Source organism: Fringilla coelebs, assembly GCF_963513975.1.
Source record: "Fringilla coelebs genome assembly, chromosome: 5".
NCBI lineage: Eukaryota > Metazoa > Chordata > Aves > Passeriformes > Fringillidae > Fringilla > Fringilla coelebs.
In genome coordinates this window covers 22,845,998-22,862,884 of record NC_140033.1, presented here as the reverse complement: position 1 = coordinate 22,862,884, position 16,887 = coordinate 22,845,998, and the positions used below count along the sequence as shown (strand labels likewise).

Sequence of the window (16,887 nt, the reverse complement as noted above, 5' to 3'; positions counted from 1 at the left end):
AGGCATTACATAAATATTTGGAGTATACCTCCAACTGTATGAGTCCAGCATTTGGGTGAACACTTCTGAGAAATCTTGCAGTTCTATATATAATGGTGTCATTGTATAAAATAAATGTGCATGTCTGCATTTAGTCTTACAGCCTACTAAAATTTAAACCCTATTCCTCTGCTTAAGAATTGGTCAGCTTCCTCCCAGAACAGGTTCTTGTAATTTCCAGCAGTATTTCCTACTCTGACCTCTTTAAATTGTTCAATGCTTCTGTTAATCACACTCCATCAATGGTGAGGGTGCATGTTGCTGGACAGGCAGTCTGTTTCCTCTGAAAGGGAGAGGATCAGCATCAGTGGTGGTCACTTGAAGAAACCTTCAGCTCTTTAGTATTTTGCAGTTGAACACAGATATTTATATATTTTTATTCACTCAGAAGAACGTGGGGTTGCTGCAGATTTTGACACATTATCGGCCTTAATCCATATACTTTAAATTTTTCCTATCTGTTACTGTAAATCCTGCGGAATCTGCTGGAGTCAAACCTAATCTGAACTTGTTTAAATAGGGTTTTTAATGAATTGGAATTTAACCTGAAGTATTCATCTCATCTCTATTGGTCCTGAACTAGGCTGAGTAAATATTTATTTTCAGCCATTGGCTTAAAATAAACATTGGTCTAAAACCTGATATCCTCTAATAAGAACCTGTTGAGCAATGTTTCTTTTCTAGGCTGGCTAAGGAGAGCTGTAACTACAATGCAATTTCTTGGAGATGCCAGTTTTATTTTGATGCCTGTTTTGATGGCAACAGTTGACTATTAATAGCCAACAGCATGCTCTGAGTACCAGTAGGGCAAGCCAGCCTGTCTTCACCAATTGTTACTAGAAATGTATGCATTATGTATCCTTTGTGTTTATGTACTTGGAAATTGATTGATGCTGAGAGAGGAGATGAGCTAATGGTGCTTCTGCTCTTCCTTCCAGTAATGCCCATCTCTCCTTATTAAACTCTTCAACTCCCTATGCACCACAGTAGCACATCTTCTCAGTCCTTCAATACCCACTGAGGATTTAGGAAGTTAGAGAAAAGGTGCAAGCCAGAGTAGCAGAAATGTAAGTTGTGCACAGAATCTGGCAGAGGTGCTGGAAATAATTGGAAAATTCAGCTGAAGAGCCACCTTGGTGAGATGGCCCTTCATTTTAATTTTTAAATTTATTTAACATGAACAGTTTAATTCACTAGTTTTGTCCTGAACAAGGAACTGAAGTGGAACAATTTCCTTTGGAGATGAATCTGAATCAGAACTGCTCCGAAAAATGTGGAGCTTCTTGTTCTGAATCTTTGTACAACTCTGTGGGAGAAACACAGCTTTGGTGGGCTTAGGCTTTGGGAAACAAGGACTCCTTCTCATCCCGTTTTGGAGAACAGACTGATGTGAGGAGCTGCATAATCTCTAATAATTCATCTGGGACTCCTTTGCCCCATAGGCTCATGGAAAACATTCTAGAGTATAGAAATACAGTGTGATTTAATTCAAGATTTCAGCATCATGGAAATATCCAAAAAAACAGAGTTGAGGCTATACATGCAACCTTTGCTTCACCACTTCCTGCAGTCAGAAGTTTAATTTTGTAACTTCAGTCATATATATTGTTGTCATTTTTTCCCCACTGGCATTTTAAATAGCTTTACTAAGAAGACAAAATAAAGTCACAGGCATTATATACCTTCAGCACAGATCTGTGCATGGGTCACCATTCTTTCAGTCAGAAAAACTTGGAAAGGCAACCACTTTTTGAAATAAAAACAGAGGTGATAAGAACAGGAAGGCAAACAGACCAAATTCCTACCCTTCAATTATTTACCAGCACAACTGGATGGAGTTAGTGAAACTGAAGAGAGCAAAAGCAAGGGAGGATCAATGTTAGCTGCATATTCAAGTATCTCCCATGGCTGGCTGTAAGCAATGTTACAGTATTCTTTAAAAAGGAAATTGAAAAGTGCTTATTGCATTTAACTGCAATACGCTGCCTGAAGAAACTGAAAGCCATTCATCTGTGCCAGTGCAGACCATTGTGCTTGAAAGCATTTATGCTCAGAAGGGGAGACTCCAAAACTTTCTAGAAAATACCGTGGACTAAGGTGTAGAGAAGTAACACTAAGTTCTGGTGTCAGCACATCACCAGGAACTAGTGTTGTATGCAGAGATCCTTACTGGGTCTATTCTGTTCATCATCTTTAAGTGTCTGGATGATTGGGCAGAGTGTATACTCAGCAAGTTTGCTGATGACAGAAAACTGGGAGGAGTGGCTAATGTATCAGAGGATTATCCTGCCACCTGGAAGGACCTCAGCAGACTGGAGACGAGGACTGAAAGGGACCTCGTGCGGTTCAATACGGGGAAGTGCACAGACCTGCACCTGGGAAGGAGCAGCCTCAAGCACCAGCACATGCTGGAGGCCAGAAGCTGGGAAACAGCTTTGCAGAAAAGGGTCTAGGACACCTGGCTGACCATCAGCCAGCAGTCTGCCCTTGTGGCACAGCTGGAGTACTGTGTCCAGTTGTACACTCTCCAGTACAAGAGGGATGTGGAGAAAGTCGGGGTGGGGATGAGGGAGTGTGGTGATGCGGGCCATGAGGTGATTAAGAGTCTGCAGCCTTCCTTATATGAGGAAATGCTGAAAGAGCTGGGACTGTTCAGCCTGGAGAATCTTCTCAGGGGCCAGAGGGCTGTCATCAAAGTGTATGAATAGCTGAGGGAGGCTGTAAGGAAGACAAAGTCCCTTTTCAGTGGTACCTAGTGACAGAACAGGAGGCTATGAGCACAGACTGAAACATGGCACATTCCTTCTGAACATCAAGAAACACTTTTACTTTGAGGGTGATCAAGCACTGGCACAGGTTGCCCAGAGAAGTTGTGGAAGTCTTTATCCTTGGAAGTATTCAAAAGCTTTCTGGACACAATTCTGGGCAACTGACTGTAGATGACCCTGCTTAAGCTGGGGGGTTGGACCAGATGACCTCCAGAGCTCCCTGTGGTTCTGTGATCATGCCTTGGAGCCAAAATATCACATTTGACTTTGTTGTGGACTTTTACCAAGGCCCAGGCTGGGATAACCCATCTGCTGTGGATACTTCTTCATGGCTGTAGCAGTCCAAGGGAGATAGAGAGGTGCCAAGTGTATCAGTCCTCAGGAGGGTTGTCTAGAGACACCTACATGCTTCCATCATGTTACCCCACTGGGGCCTGTATCAGTGGGTGATAATAGAAAATATATACTGGCATTTCTAAATACATGTAGTAGAGAAATTCCCAGAAATAATCAGAAAATTTTAATTTCTTAATGTTAATATAAAATGTGTTCTGCATATGCTTTACATGCTTTATTTCTGGAGATAGTATTTTTTTGCTATGTCAAAGTGTGTCTTTGGTAGTATAGTGCTACTTTATCATCTAACAGTTTTACATAGTTCAGATCTTTATTGGGTTCTGTGCTGTATGATAAGTCGAATGGAAATACGGTTCAAAGGCAGCCCCTTTCTTAGCACTAAGGACTCATACTACAACACTTGCCTATGTCCCACTCTTCACTGGGTCTCTGGGCTGTTCCAGTTGTTTCCCTGAATCTCCATCTGAAGTGATGATAAGGGTGAATTTGCATGAATGATGAAAGCACCTGAGGACAGTACTGTGCAGGTCAGTAAATATGCCATTGGGAGGATTCGTGAGTCTGAAAGCCACAGAATATGCAGAGTTCAGTCAGAACACAGGCTGCAGTGGCTGATCATTTTTCCAGCATCTTTCTTCTATAATCTGTTTAAAGCTTGTTGACTGGGGGTAAGGATTTGTAGTCCAGGTCCAAAGGGATAGCCCTTGGCACAGTATGTTAAGAGAAGGCTTTTACTTGGAGTGTGCTATTACCCAGTGATGAAGATACAAGTGGTTTTTTGAGGGTTTTTTGCCTAGAACCAGTGACAGCAAAAGGTTTTTCCACAATAAGCTCAGATTCTGAGCAATATTTTAAAAATATTCATACAGATTTTGTTGCTGATATACTTATTTGTAAATAAAACATCATTCTCTATTAGTATGCCGTGTGGAGCTTTTCATTCCACTTTATTGTACTAATGAATAAGAATTGAAGATGATATTCCAAGGCAATTTTTATTTCTATCAGTCTTTTAATTTATGATTTTAAGCACTGATTTACTGTAAATGCTCAAAAATATATGTATTCTTTCCACAGCTGCAAAGGTTTTTTGAGATATTCTTCAGAAACAGCTCTCCCCAACAAGCCTTCAACAACATGAAGGAGGCTATAAACAAACTTCTGCTTATAACTGAGGTCTTCAGCAAATCATCTGCCTCAGGGCCAAATTCTTTCAATCAGTAAGTGACTTGCAGTAGTCATTGTAGTGCTAGTGTCAAGATAGCTCCTTAGAAGAGAATAAAAATTGCAGAGAATACAAGAATCTTAAAATAAAAAATTTCCATCTATTTCATACTTCTTTACAAAGTAAGGACATGCTGCATTTTAGGAGTACAACTCTTCAATATCCACAGTGTTTCTAGTTTGTGAAAAGGTTATGATGAATACTTAGGACCAGATGCTGTACTAATGAAGTGTTTCAGGCAGCACACATCAACAGAAATCACTCACAATTGGGCTAGTCCTAACATACATAAAGATGTATTTCCTTTCAGTGAGCATTCTGTCATATGTCAAATATTTAATGCTAGAGTAGCCCAGATTGTTCAGAGCTGGCTCTAGCAAGCAATCTGAACAGGAGACACTGTAAAACACTTTATAAACTGTATGCTATGAAATATACCTAGGCACCAACAGTCACATTTCTGTGTGTAATCACTACTATTAGTGTTATAATTCTTACACATAAATCAACCTCAATTATGTAATATTTTTACTAAATAAAATTATTATTTGTTCTATGTACGTTATGTCCCATCTCTGACATTTTTATGATAAGTACTAAATAAGTTGCTACTTATTAAATTTATGTGTTTAAGCTATTTTGAGAGCCAGGTGTTTTAGCAGCAGTAATGTAAAGCTCATTATTTGACTTACACAAGTTGAGAATAAAGCTTACATTGTGAGTGGAGAGGGTAGCAAAGAGGGGAGGAATGTAATAGGGATGAAGCTATTTTGACAGTGGTCCAAAATCCCTTTTTTTACCAATGAAATGGACTCTCTTGTTTGTGTAACACAAGACTTGCATATAACTCCTGGTCCATGCCTCCAAACATCCCAGAGCTGCAGCAGAGCTCTTTGCTCAAATGAGCCTGGAGAATTTCACCCTCTCTTCCCCTCCAAATATCTTCAAAGCTTTTGCAGGACCTCAAAAGGCATTTTTTCCTTCAGCATAATTCACCTCCCTCTGTGTCAAACATTAAAACCACTTTTATGTAGCACTATTTTCATCAACTCACAGTCTGTCTCCTTCTGTGTTTAATGCTGTTGACTCTTCTTAGAAATTTATTTAGTTTGTATCATATGTTGTTTCTTGGCCTATGTGTGTTTGTTTTCCTGCATGTGTTCTCTGGACCTGTGTGTGTATTGAATTTTACTGTGTATAGGGACATGGTTCAATTATGGGCTTGGCAGTGCTAGGTTTATGATTGGAAACAATGATCTTAAAGGTCTTTTCCTTTATTAACCTAAATTATTCTATGATTCTGTGTTTCACAGCAGTATCTAACCTCACTGAAACGGGTTCCTTTTATGTTGTATTTCAGCTGCAGCCAATGTTTTCAAATGCTAACCTTTGACATTGGATTCGGCATGTCCATACACCCAGTAGTTCTTAAGGTGAGAAAATTGCACAAATTACTGATTCACTCAACAAAATGACACCAAGAACACAGCAGAAAAACCTCTTTGATAGGTACCCTCAAATGTCTAATAAATGTACCAACACTTTAACATTAATTTTGGCTGATTGTGAAGAGTTTCTGTAGAAAAAAATCAGTTTTTAAGAGTCAGAGTTCCTGCAATGAAATTCACCAGACCATCAAAATGTATGTAATGTAAACTTTTCAGTTTACATTAAAGGATTAACCATTACCCCAAATGAATGTCAGTGAAACAAAATCCATAGGAAGCACTGCATGAAAGTGGAGCTAGGTTTTAAATGTGACAGACCAAAAGATGAATGGAGGAAGTTAAAAAACCACAGTTGGCTCCTAATACAAATTAAAGTTCTCCATAAATTGGATTGTACTTCTTCATTTCATTACCTGCTTTGACCTCCACTGTGCTGCCTTATTCCTGGATGATCCAAAGGCCCTTAAACCAGGGAAATGAGACCTGTGCCAGTTTTTGTACCACTCCTGTCTCAGAACAACCTGTCCTGAAGCAATTATTGTATTGCTTTCCAGCTGTTCTCATTACCTCATGTATATACATGAATATGCATATGCCTAGGTATGTAAAATGTTTTTTTTATTTATGATGTACAAATATTAACAAAAATTAGTTAATATACCCCCACTTAAAATCTCTTCAAGTGTCTAGTAATAACACTGCAGTCAATCTCTGCATTCCTCACCAAAAAAAAAATCCTTTAAACACATAGGAAAAATGCACATATGAAAGGTCATTTTCAGAATTTAAAAAGTCCATGAAGACAGTATTTTTAATTAGTCTAAGAAGACTGATTTAGCTAGTATAAGAGATGTGGCATGTCATAACAACTAAATAATTGTATACCAGGCTGTAAAAAATCATCACAGAAGAGCTTAAAAAATAAAATTAAAAAAAAATAAAACATAACGTTTACCTTCCTGTATAGAAGTTTCAGCTATTATCCGTTACCCATAAGTTTATAGTAAATCAGTAGGGTTTGGTATTTTCTTCTGAAAAAACAAATGTCTCTAGAAAATAGCTGATAAGTAATGCAAATAGCTGATAATTAGTGCAACATTGACTTTGAATATTATACCTTGTAATTTATATTATGCAAAAAACCTAATCCTATTGGTGCTATATTTGTGTTTATTAATGTTTTAGTCATATTTCATAACCATGAATTTCTTGTGTTAAAATATCGTAAAACTTATACTTTCATCTGTAGTAACAGATGTTCTGTAGTAATGAGTTTTTCTTGAGTTATATTAACATATCATCCGATATTTTATATTTTTAATCAAATTTCAAATCAAATACTGTATATCTTTTCACATGTGTCTGCAGTGCCGCCCTCTGTCCGCCGGAGGGCAGCAAACATTGCGCTGTGGAGTTGGGACAGACGATGTGGCGCAGCACTCGTTGTTTTATAGTCCTGTCAGTTTGTGTTGTTATTACCTTTCTTTAAAGTTCCAGTTAGTATTTCTTGCTAAGAGAAGACTGGAATTTTTATTTAAGCTGTAGATTTTTATAATTTTTTTTCCAACAGGTGCATGAAAACTTTGACTTCCAAGTTGAGAATGAATCGACTACTCAGGACCAAATTTCCAAAGAACTTCTTTTTGAAGATACATTTAAATTTCTCTTATCTAATGAATCCTCAACATCCAGTTTTGTAGAAGCTTTGCAAAAAATATATGAGTCATCTGTGAGCAAGGTAGTTCATTCCAACTTTTTGGTATTATTATTTGAAAATATTTAATTTTAAATTGTATGCTTCTGAAATTGTTGGTGCCAACTTATGGATGGAAGGATTTATTTAATCAGAACCATCTCTTATTGTACTCTGGGGAGTAAAACTGTTATTATATTTAACAATTGAATTTTTTTTGTAAAAATTCTACTCTCAAATTATGTCATTTTCAAAAGTGCTGTGCTTGAGATATATTTAAAGCTTTAAAAATCAACACTATTTTTTAAATATAAAGATTTATGAGTTTTCCCAATTTCATCCAGAATTGGTTAACTCATGCATGGAAATCCATGAGCATCAGAATTAAATTTTGTTTCTTACACCTTTGTGTCTCAATGCAAGATCCCGTTCCTGAATTTTTTTTTTTTTTTCATTTATAGAATCTGCATAAATTTTACTTCATTAGTGAAAATCATTTCTGACAAGCTGATATCTCTTTCACCAGTATTTCTCTCAGTCTTGGAACTTTTAAGGATGCCTTTCTGAGGAGTGTCTTGCTTGAAAGACTTACAGGGACTAAATTATCCAGGCAACTTCTACGTCTTAGACAGATGTGGCTAAAACAGGTTCATGAGTTCTAATTTATTGCAGGATAAAGTAGAAAGCTGCAGACATGCAGTGACACGATTCCACAGCCCATGTTCCAGAGACCAGGAGTTTCTGTGGGTTTGTTTCTAGACAAAGCTTGGGCACAGTCTGCTTTATTCCAGACTGAAAAGTGGGATGAGCTATCTAGGAGCTGGCTGGCTGAGGTAGGGCTGGTGGAGAGCTGCTTAACTTGTTCCTGTGATCAGTGTAGGGATTGGGGTCTAATGAAAGTACATATGCTTTCCATGTGATTTCACCAGAACGTGCTGCCCTTTCCTTCCCAGGGTGGAACATACAACAGAGAAGATGAGCAATGTTTCTCTTTGGAAGAGATAAATTCAATGACTACTTTCATAAAGGAGCTGAAGAGTCTAGGACAATTTGAGCTGGTAAAATAAACAGGGTTTTGTTTTATGGGATATATATTTTATGTAACTCTCATAATATTTCTCCTTCATTACCATTCTATTCTGTCTCTGGTGTATGTAATTAAGCTGGATGGGCAGGGAAGTGTGAATATAAAGGTAACACTGATTTTACTTTGGTGGATCATTTGAATTTAATTTAAAATAAATAAATAGAACAGAGTATTTGAACTGAGCTTTCACTGAACAGGACAGCTAAAGCAGAAACAGAGATCAGGAAACAGAAGGAAAGGAAAAGAAGGAGAACCACGTAAATGACTTATGAGGTAGTAAGAAAACAGAATGACAGCAACGCAAAAGCAGGAGTGAGTGGACAGACCAGAGAAAGTCCAATACTGATATCATGATCAGAGAGTAGATATAGAGGAAAAAGTGGCAAAAAAAGCAGATGGAATATGTACTCTTCTTCATGCTTTGAGTTCATTTTTGGAGAAGAACACAGATGGAGGAATAACAGTGTCTTTGAATAGGCACAGTTAATGAAGGAAATGGTGAGTATTCAGAAAATAAAGGATTTGCAACTGAGTCAGTTGTTCAGAAGTGTGCCTGATATCGGGATTTCTATGAGACTTCCTGGATGAGCATTAGGGATGGAGACTGATGACACTTTCTGAAGAAGCATTGAATCTAATAGATCTGGAATTCATAGAGTAATCTGTGTTGGAAGGGGCCCAGAAGGATCATCAAGTCCAACTCTTAAGTGAATGGCCAATACAGAGATTGAGCCTGTGACCTTAGCTTTGTTCTCTGACCACATGAACTAACCTCAGGGCCAGTTCAGAGGCAGAGGAGATCACCTGCCAGGTCAATACTGCTAATCCTGATTTGCAAGGCTGGGCGTGACAGTCCTTTTCTAAGTACGTGGGAAAGAGCATTAATATATAACCATCCCTATGCTATATATACTGTCTCCTGATAATTTTTCACACCTTTGCATTCTACAAATATCATAATGTGTTGTCTCAAATCATGTCTCTCTTCTCAGCTTTTCCCTTCTGCTGCACCCAAGATCCAAACGCTGCTGCGTGACCTTTATCGAATGGTAGACCCGATGAGGCGGCTTAGTTCAGTCCTGGCTGTGCACTGGTTGCTTTCCAGTGTCCTTCAACAGTTCCAGTTCATGAATCAAGAGTCACACACAAATCTGTCAGAGTGGTAAGATAACTGTTATATATTTTGAAGGTAGTTCCTCAAATTATATAATTGGAATATCTCCAGTGGGCATCATAAAACTTAATCCTTCACTAGATGTGTGTGTACTTGCAACCCTTGAGATGAAGGTCAATCATCCTGTATGGAGCCCTGACAGCCATTCTGCTGTCAGAACTGTAGCTAGGTTCCTAAACAGAACAGGTTTTGCTTCTCTATCTAATATTAAGGACTCTGGATTGAAAATTAATTGGAACTATAATAAATTGTTTTAAGAAAGATTAATTAAGTGCATTTTTTTTAAACAAGTGTAAACTCTAAATAAGGAGCATTTCCCAGGGTTAAGACTGTCTTAATTTATGCACCAATTAAAAGCAAAACTGTACAGAAAACATAAAATGTCAGGTAAAGATTTTTCCAAAATAATTAATAATTTTTATTGTCTCCAAATTTTCTGTCCAACAAAAGACAGGTCAGAAAGCATAACACTCTGAGTACATCATTTTAACTCCTTGTGAAGAGATGGAAAAAATGATGTAATGACAAGGTTAGATCCACAGAACTTTTGGCAAGAAATTTTAACTTTCATGAGGAGAGAAAGAGAAAAGGAATGACAGAACAAGGAAAAAAGAGAAGGAAGGAAGGAAGGAAGGAAGGAAGGAAGGAAGGAAGGAAGGAAGGAAGGAAGGAAGGAAGGAAGGAAGGAAGGAAGGAAGGAAGGAAGGAAGGAAGGAAGGAAGGAAGGAAGGAAGGAAGGAAGGAAGGAAGGAAGGAAGGAAGGAAGGAAGGAAGGAAGGAAGGAAGGAAGGAAGGAAGGAAGGAAGGAAGGAAGGAAGGAAGGAAGGAAGGAAGGAAGGAAGGAAGGAAGGAAGGAAGGAAGGAAGGAAGGAAGGAAGGAAGGAAGGAAGGAAGGAAGGAAGGAAGGAAGGAAGGAAGGAAGGAAGGAAGGAAGGAAGGAAGGAAGGAAGGAAGGAAGGAAGGAAGGAAGGAAGGAAGGAAGGAAGGAAGGAAGGAAGGAAGGAAGGAAGGAAGGAAGGAAGGAAGGAAGGAAGGAAGGAAGGAAGGAAGGAAGGAAGGAAGGAGTAAGCATAATATACTGTATGTTTGGTATTAAATTTTTCAGAATGTGCTTTCTGTTTTCATTATCTCTTAGCTAATGATGTTTCATACACATGCACGCCATACTGACTACTGACATTTATGATTTACAAACAAAGACTTGGGAACAGAGGCACATTAGACAAGGTATATGTTGCATTCCACTGAGTCTCAAGATGAATGCAGGAATGATATTAGTACATACATTTTGCTGGGAGAATGCTGTAGGGAGTATATAAGACATCTGTAAGATTTAAGTTTTAATTTTATTCTTCACTGAATTGGGCAAATTTCAGCAAGCAATAATTATCTGTATGTTTGTTTGCTTTGCTGAAAAGGGGACCTTATACTTTATCACTGCACTAGGTATCTGTTTATTAGAGTTTTAAATACACACAGTTTCATGAAAGTGCTAAATTATGGTTATTACTGCCGACCACTCTGATCTCTCCCTGTGAGAAGTAACTCAAAGATGCAGCTGCTTGCATTCATATATAAGCCCTTGCCCTTTTGCAGAAATATTTAGGTTTGCATATCAAAGCATACCAGCCTTTAGCAGCTTTCTGTTCTAATCTAAGCTGTGCCACTCACTCACTTTGAGCAAGCCCCTTGGCCTCTTTTTTTTCCTTCAAGCTCAACTTTATTGTATGTGTATAAATATGTAGAAGTACCATGACCTTTCTCTAGGGCATAGGCCAATCTGCTTCTTTGCTCTTTATTTTTCTGCAGCGGCTAAGCTAATAACACCTTTCTCTTCATTCACTGTATAAAAAAACATGTCCTTTGACATTGCTAAATCAGAGTCTTCCACTCCCTTAGCTACATGCATGTGAGACTGATGCATGTGTCAGATATACATGTGATTATACTTAATTGCAAGGAAGCAAGAGCTTAGTTGTACTTACTCCCCAAATAACTCAGGTATGCATTCTCTTTGAGCCTTGATTAATCTTTTTTTCCCCCAGCTTTGATGAGTTTGTATATCAGAACACTTTCCCTGAATTTCTTCAGTTAAGGCCAGGCTGTTTGGTCAATTTATTTAACAGTTCTTATTTCTCTGACCGTGGAAAACTGGCATTTCCATTTATCAAAGCTGGTGATTGCATAACTGACTGTCCAAGCAGACAATAAATATATGGGAAAAAGTGACTTCTGACTGAGGTCTTGTATGATTTCTTCATTCACTGATCATGACTCTACAGGATGAAGGCAGGATATAAAGATGTTTCCTAGTCAACATACTTTAAACCATTTCAGCTGTATGACTAGTGTTGAAACCTTAAATGGTGTTGGTGAACCCTCTGAATTCCTTCCACAGGAGAAGTAAGAAGAACTCTAGAAATTCATCTCAATAATTAAATAATTACAACCTGGGTGAAAATGACCATCTCAGATGTATTCGTATAAGATATTACACCTACCTGTGTACTCTGAAAAAAAATACCAGCATTTTTTAATGAACTTTTTTCAACTCCATGCAGTTTATACTTGTGATATGACTAGGACATATATAACTGCTGCCTTTTGGAATAGGGGCAATGAGGTGTCATGGAAAGTATATTTGGTTGTGTCAGATAGCATGGAAGAATCAGATTAGTGAGTCAAGATAACCCTTCTGTATCTGAAAAAGACAAAAGCAAGTCAAAAAACTGCAAATGTTTTTTTGAAATCAACTGATGTATTTGGAAAAGTAGTTCTAGCTTCTCATATGAAAGCTGTTTTTTAGTTCAAACTGGAAGCATCAGCCCTCAGACTGAATTTGGGCTGAAAATACTTTTTTGGAATTTAACTTGGTCATGTCAATTACCTGGGCAGTCTGAGCAATTAACATGTTTTATACTATGGGACAGAAAAAGGCAATGACAAAGGAAGACAAGTCTAAGATCACTGACCTAGAATGGGAGGAGTGAGAGACAGAAGGAAGGAGGAAATGAGAGAGACAATTGGATTAAGTTCCAGGAAATTAATCCCACTCTTGCATCTGAATTTTTTTATTTCACTTCTGAAGATCAGCACAAGGTATTTCATTTAAGGACCCAAATGCCCTCATGGAAATTGTGACTGAAGCCAAACAAACACTCTACAAAACAGAGAACTTATTTTGAAGAGAGAACTACATAACATCATCTAAAGAAAGAAAATTCATAACTCTACTGAATATTGAAATATGGTCTCAGTCTTGAGTTTATGACCCGTTAAAAGTTGCACCATTCACAACTAACATATCCATCAGAGACACCTAAAGTGGCTAGTTTTTTTTTCTTTTTATATTTAAGTCTTGTGAAACATTGTATTTATACATGTCCTTCATTGCTTATGTCTGATTGCATAAACAATCAGAGCTATGGTACTATTGCTACTGTCAATCCTTTGCCTTTCTTGTTTGCTGAATCAGAGAGACTCCTAAAGAGCAGGCTCACAGTTAATAGTTTGGGATTTACACATTGGGAATCTTCTGAAAGGTACATTTGAGATGAGCATGCACTCACCGAGGGTACTGGCATACAGACATTAGTTTCATTGGAGCGAACTGCAAAGTGTGTAGGCAAAGAGCACCTCTGTACTTGACCCTCCAAGATACCTAAGCAAATATGGGGCCACTCAAACAGATCAAGGTCCTTTCTTGAGTAGCAGCATGTGAAGGAAAGGAGTCTGCAAAGCCCTCTGTATTAGGAGGAGCTTCATAACTGCATCATATCTCATTCTGCTGATTGCAAGGAGCTTGGACGAAGGAAAGCTTCATGGCGCTGATGATTAAAAAGCTCAGGCTGCAGCAGAGATAAATCATTGAACCACAGAGCCATTACTATTGGAAAGGCTCGTCTCATCCTATCACTTATGACGTGGGAGAATGACTCCACCTGGTACAACCTTGTTTCAGGGAGTTGTAGAGAGCAAAAAGGTCTCCCCTGAGCCTCTTGTTCTCCTGACTGAACATCCGCACCTCACTGAGCCACTCCTCATAAGGCTTCCCCAGCTTCATTACCCTTCTCTGGACATGCTCCAGCACCTCAATGTCTTTCATGTAGGGAGAAGCCAAAACTGAACATAAGATTCAAGGTGTGACCACACCAGTGCTGAGTGCAGGGGGACAATCACTGCCCCAGTCCTGCTGGCCATGTTGTTATCTGAGTATCTTTCTCTAATATGATTTCCAAATATTACATTTTGCTACCCTGCTGTAATCAGATATAGTTTTTATATGTCTCTTAATGCTGTCTGAAGTTAATTTGCAGTCTCTACAGATTTGAGATTCATACAGGTCATGCTGTTCCTTTGTGAGCAGGGACCTTGCAGTTGTGGTGGCTCTCCTGCTGTTCTCCTGAGGTGTTCTCTGACTAAACCAAAGTCTGTCATTTTATAGAGTTAAGACATGTTGCTTTCGCTGTAAAACAGGGTTTGGGACCAGGCAAGCAAAAAAGGAACAGCAGGGAGAAAAATTTATTTTGTTCAGGTCCCAGATATATGAAGCAAAGCAATGCAGAGTCCCCAGGCAGGTGCAAAGGAGAGCCACTTTATTGCAAAAACCAGGCCTTTGTAAGCAGCCAGGCCTTTATCAGTTACATAGTTTTAAATCATAACAAACATAATCCAACCAACCACCATACACTATGATGTGAACATGTAATGGTTATATAACTTTCTAATTCGGCCGAGTCCTCTTCTACTTAGCTGAAGTAGCAGGCCTGAGCCATGAATTTACAAGGACAACAAGGCCCTTATTTTCTAAGGCTTTACCTATATGCAACAGTACTGGACAGATGTTAGCTTTTACTTCCTTGACAAGCAGAAAGAGGGGTGCAAAATTACTTAAAACTTGGAAAGCAAACCCTCCAAGAGTTTGTTAAGTGTCTCCTTTGCAGTAGGTAATGATTTTGCATGGGTTTAGGGTGGTTGTCTAGACTCTGCAAGCTCAGAACTACATTTTCCTGCACACACAGGTCTGCCAGCTGCTTCTTTCCTTGTCTCATTGAGTTAATGCAGAAATCTGTTTTATCACTGGGCATTTTTATCACTGGACAGTTTACCTTTTACATGATTGACCTCAATACTGCTTTCAGAAGCTCCTGTTGAAACATCAGGGATGGATGATTGCACAGAACAATATTGCCACCTCCCTTCCTTGGCACAGACAGTGGCTTTGTGTCCTTCAAACTCTGAACTGCAGTATCCAGGAACAAGCTGCATTATGAGAACTTCTAAAGGAAACACTCAGAGGAAAACCAGTGAAAGGCTCAAGAAACAGAAAAAGGTCTTAGCAGCCAGAGGGTTGAAGAGAAGCCTACTCCCTTTTTTTCTACAATGCTACCAAAATTCTACTTGAAAGAAAAAATCTGCAGAGTTCACAGTATGGGCACCACTGACATGTTGCAATATACTTCTCCTTTTTCTAACAGAAATTTTATATACACACACACATACATACACACAGGATTTGTTTTGAATTTGCAAACAAAGCAAAACACATAGAGGTTCCATTTTTGAAATTCATGCTAATGTCAGCCCAGATAATCCCCTGGAGACATGCCTTCATTTTTATTTAGTTCTTTTTGAACAAAGTCTAAGTTTAATCTCAAGTATATGCAAAAAACCCCTATTATAGAAGCAGTTAAGAGATATGGTTTATCTTTTCCTTGGCTACATCCATTCTTCCTTTTCCCAGCAATGCAACTATATTTCTTTTTTTCCATTGACGTGATGTGCTGCCATGTATTATGGAATCTGTTTTCTGTTACATTCACTCAGGTAATATCTCTAATGCTGGGAATATGAATCCAGAAAGTTCATTTTTCTGTGGAGAATACTAAAATACTGTGTGCCCTGGGATATCATATGGAATTTTTTTGCAAAATATTTCATTGTTTCTGTTCCTTCCATTCATGCAGAAATATGTCTGCTATTGAATTGACAGGCAACTTTCTCAGGAAAATATGAGTCCTAAGCAGAATGTTTCTTCTCACTTCAGGAAGAATCACGAAGGTAAGGGTTCAGAGTGATCATTTATGCAGTACGTGTTTCCTATCTGTGTTATTTCTGATAAAATGTGGATTTAGATCACATTGCCTTGCATTCCAGCTGGAAAGTCTTGGCTTCCTACATATAAAAGACCAATTTCTTCCTTATCTTATGTAAGCTGCTATGTGGGGCCCATGAGCAGCATTTGCAAGCCTAAAGTGAAGATCTCACACTGTAAAGAATAAAAGTACAATGTGTCTCTTAAAATTAAAATATGGTTGCTTCTCCAATAGGACTGTAATCAGAGTGAGAACAGAAAATTATTAGCTGTTTCTGTTTATCTTTCAGCATTGCATTATTCCAGTAAGACTGGAGAAAGACAATGCAGTTATGGTAAGTAAAGGTCTTTCTAGAGCACAGGGGGAAAAAACATTCTTGAAAAAATTTCTTGGGTTTCTCTACATTATCTCTAAGCAAATAGTGTATTTGTAGGGTTTTACTGCTAAAAAAAAGGATTTTTAAGTATCAAGAATGTTTATACAAACTCAATAAATAGGCTATTATGTTAAATAGGCCTCAAAACTAAAATTAAACTTTGCTGTATGTGCATATTAATGTGAATATTCCAGAACTCACTCATTGCTCACTTGTCACACTTCAATAGACTTTTGCCCCCCCCCCCCCCCTCCCTTTCAAATAACCTCAGCATACATTTGTTCTTGTGGAAAAACCTTAAACTTGTCTGGAGTTTTATCAGCTTTGTTTTAAACTTTGTCTTCAGCTCGATAATGGAGTATTAAGGAGCTGCTTAAGAGATGAGGGGTTTTTCTAAAATATCTGCTTGTCAGAATATTTAAAGTATTTTTAAAGATGTGTAAAGATGTAACTTTTTTTTTTTTTTTTGGTGGTAGCAATGCTTTCTGATGCCTTCCTCATTCTCAAATTATCTGAGGAGCACGTTTGTAAACGTGAAGCCATTACTCTGTGGTGGAAAGGTTTTGCTACCCATTGAGCCTCATGTCCCCTTAGTTGCTGATCTCATGCTGCCTCCAGAAACTAT

The 16,887-nt window shown here is 38.2% G+C and overlaps 1 protein-coding gene across 5 annotated transcripts in view; it reads left to right on the top strand.

Annotated features, from left to right (window-relative positions):
• Positions 1–16,887, top strand: part of CPED1 (cadherin like and PC-esterase domain containing 1) — a 146,728-nt gene that overhangs the window by 57,815 nt on the left and 72,026 nt on the right. For all 5 annotated transcript variants that reach the window (XR_014616151.1, XM_084205572.1, XM_084205570.1 and 2 more), the window contains exons 8-14: positions 4,242–4,384; positions 5,750–5,822; positions 7,408–7,575; positions 8,484–8,588; positions 9,610–9,779; positions 15,784–15,851; positions 16,176–16,220. Coding sequence is in view for 4 of the 5 variants with exons in the window: in XM_084205572.1 (XP_084061698.1) it covers positions 4,242–4,384; positions 5,750–5,822; positions 7,408–7,575; positions 8,484–8,588; positions 9,610–9,779; positions 15,784–15,851; positions 16,176–16,220 (772 nt within the window). In the remaining variant the exon portion in view is untranslated. The remainder of the gene's footprint in view (positions 1–4,241; positions 4,385–5,749; positions 5,823–7,407; positions 7,576–8,483; positions 8,589–9,609; positions 9,780–15,783; positions 15,852–16,175; positions 16,221–16,887) is intronic.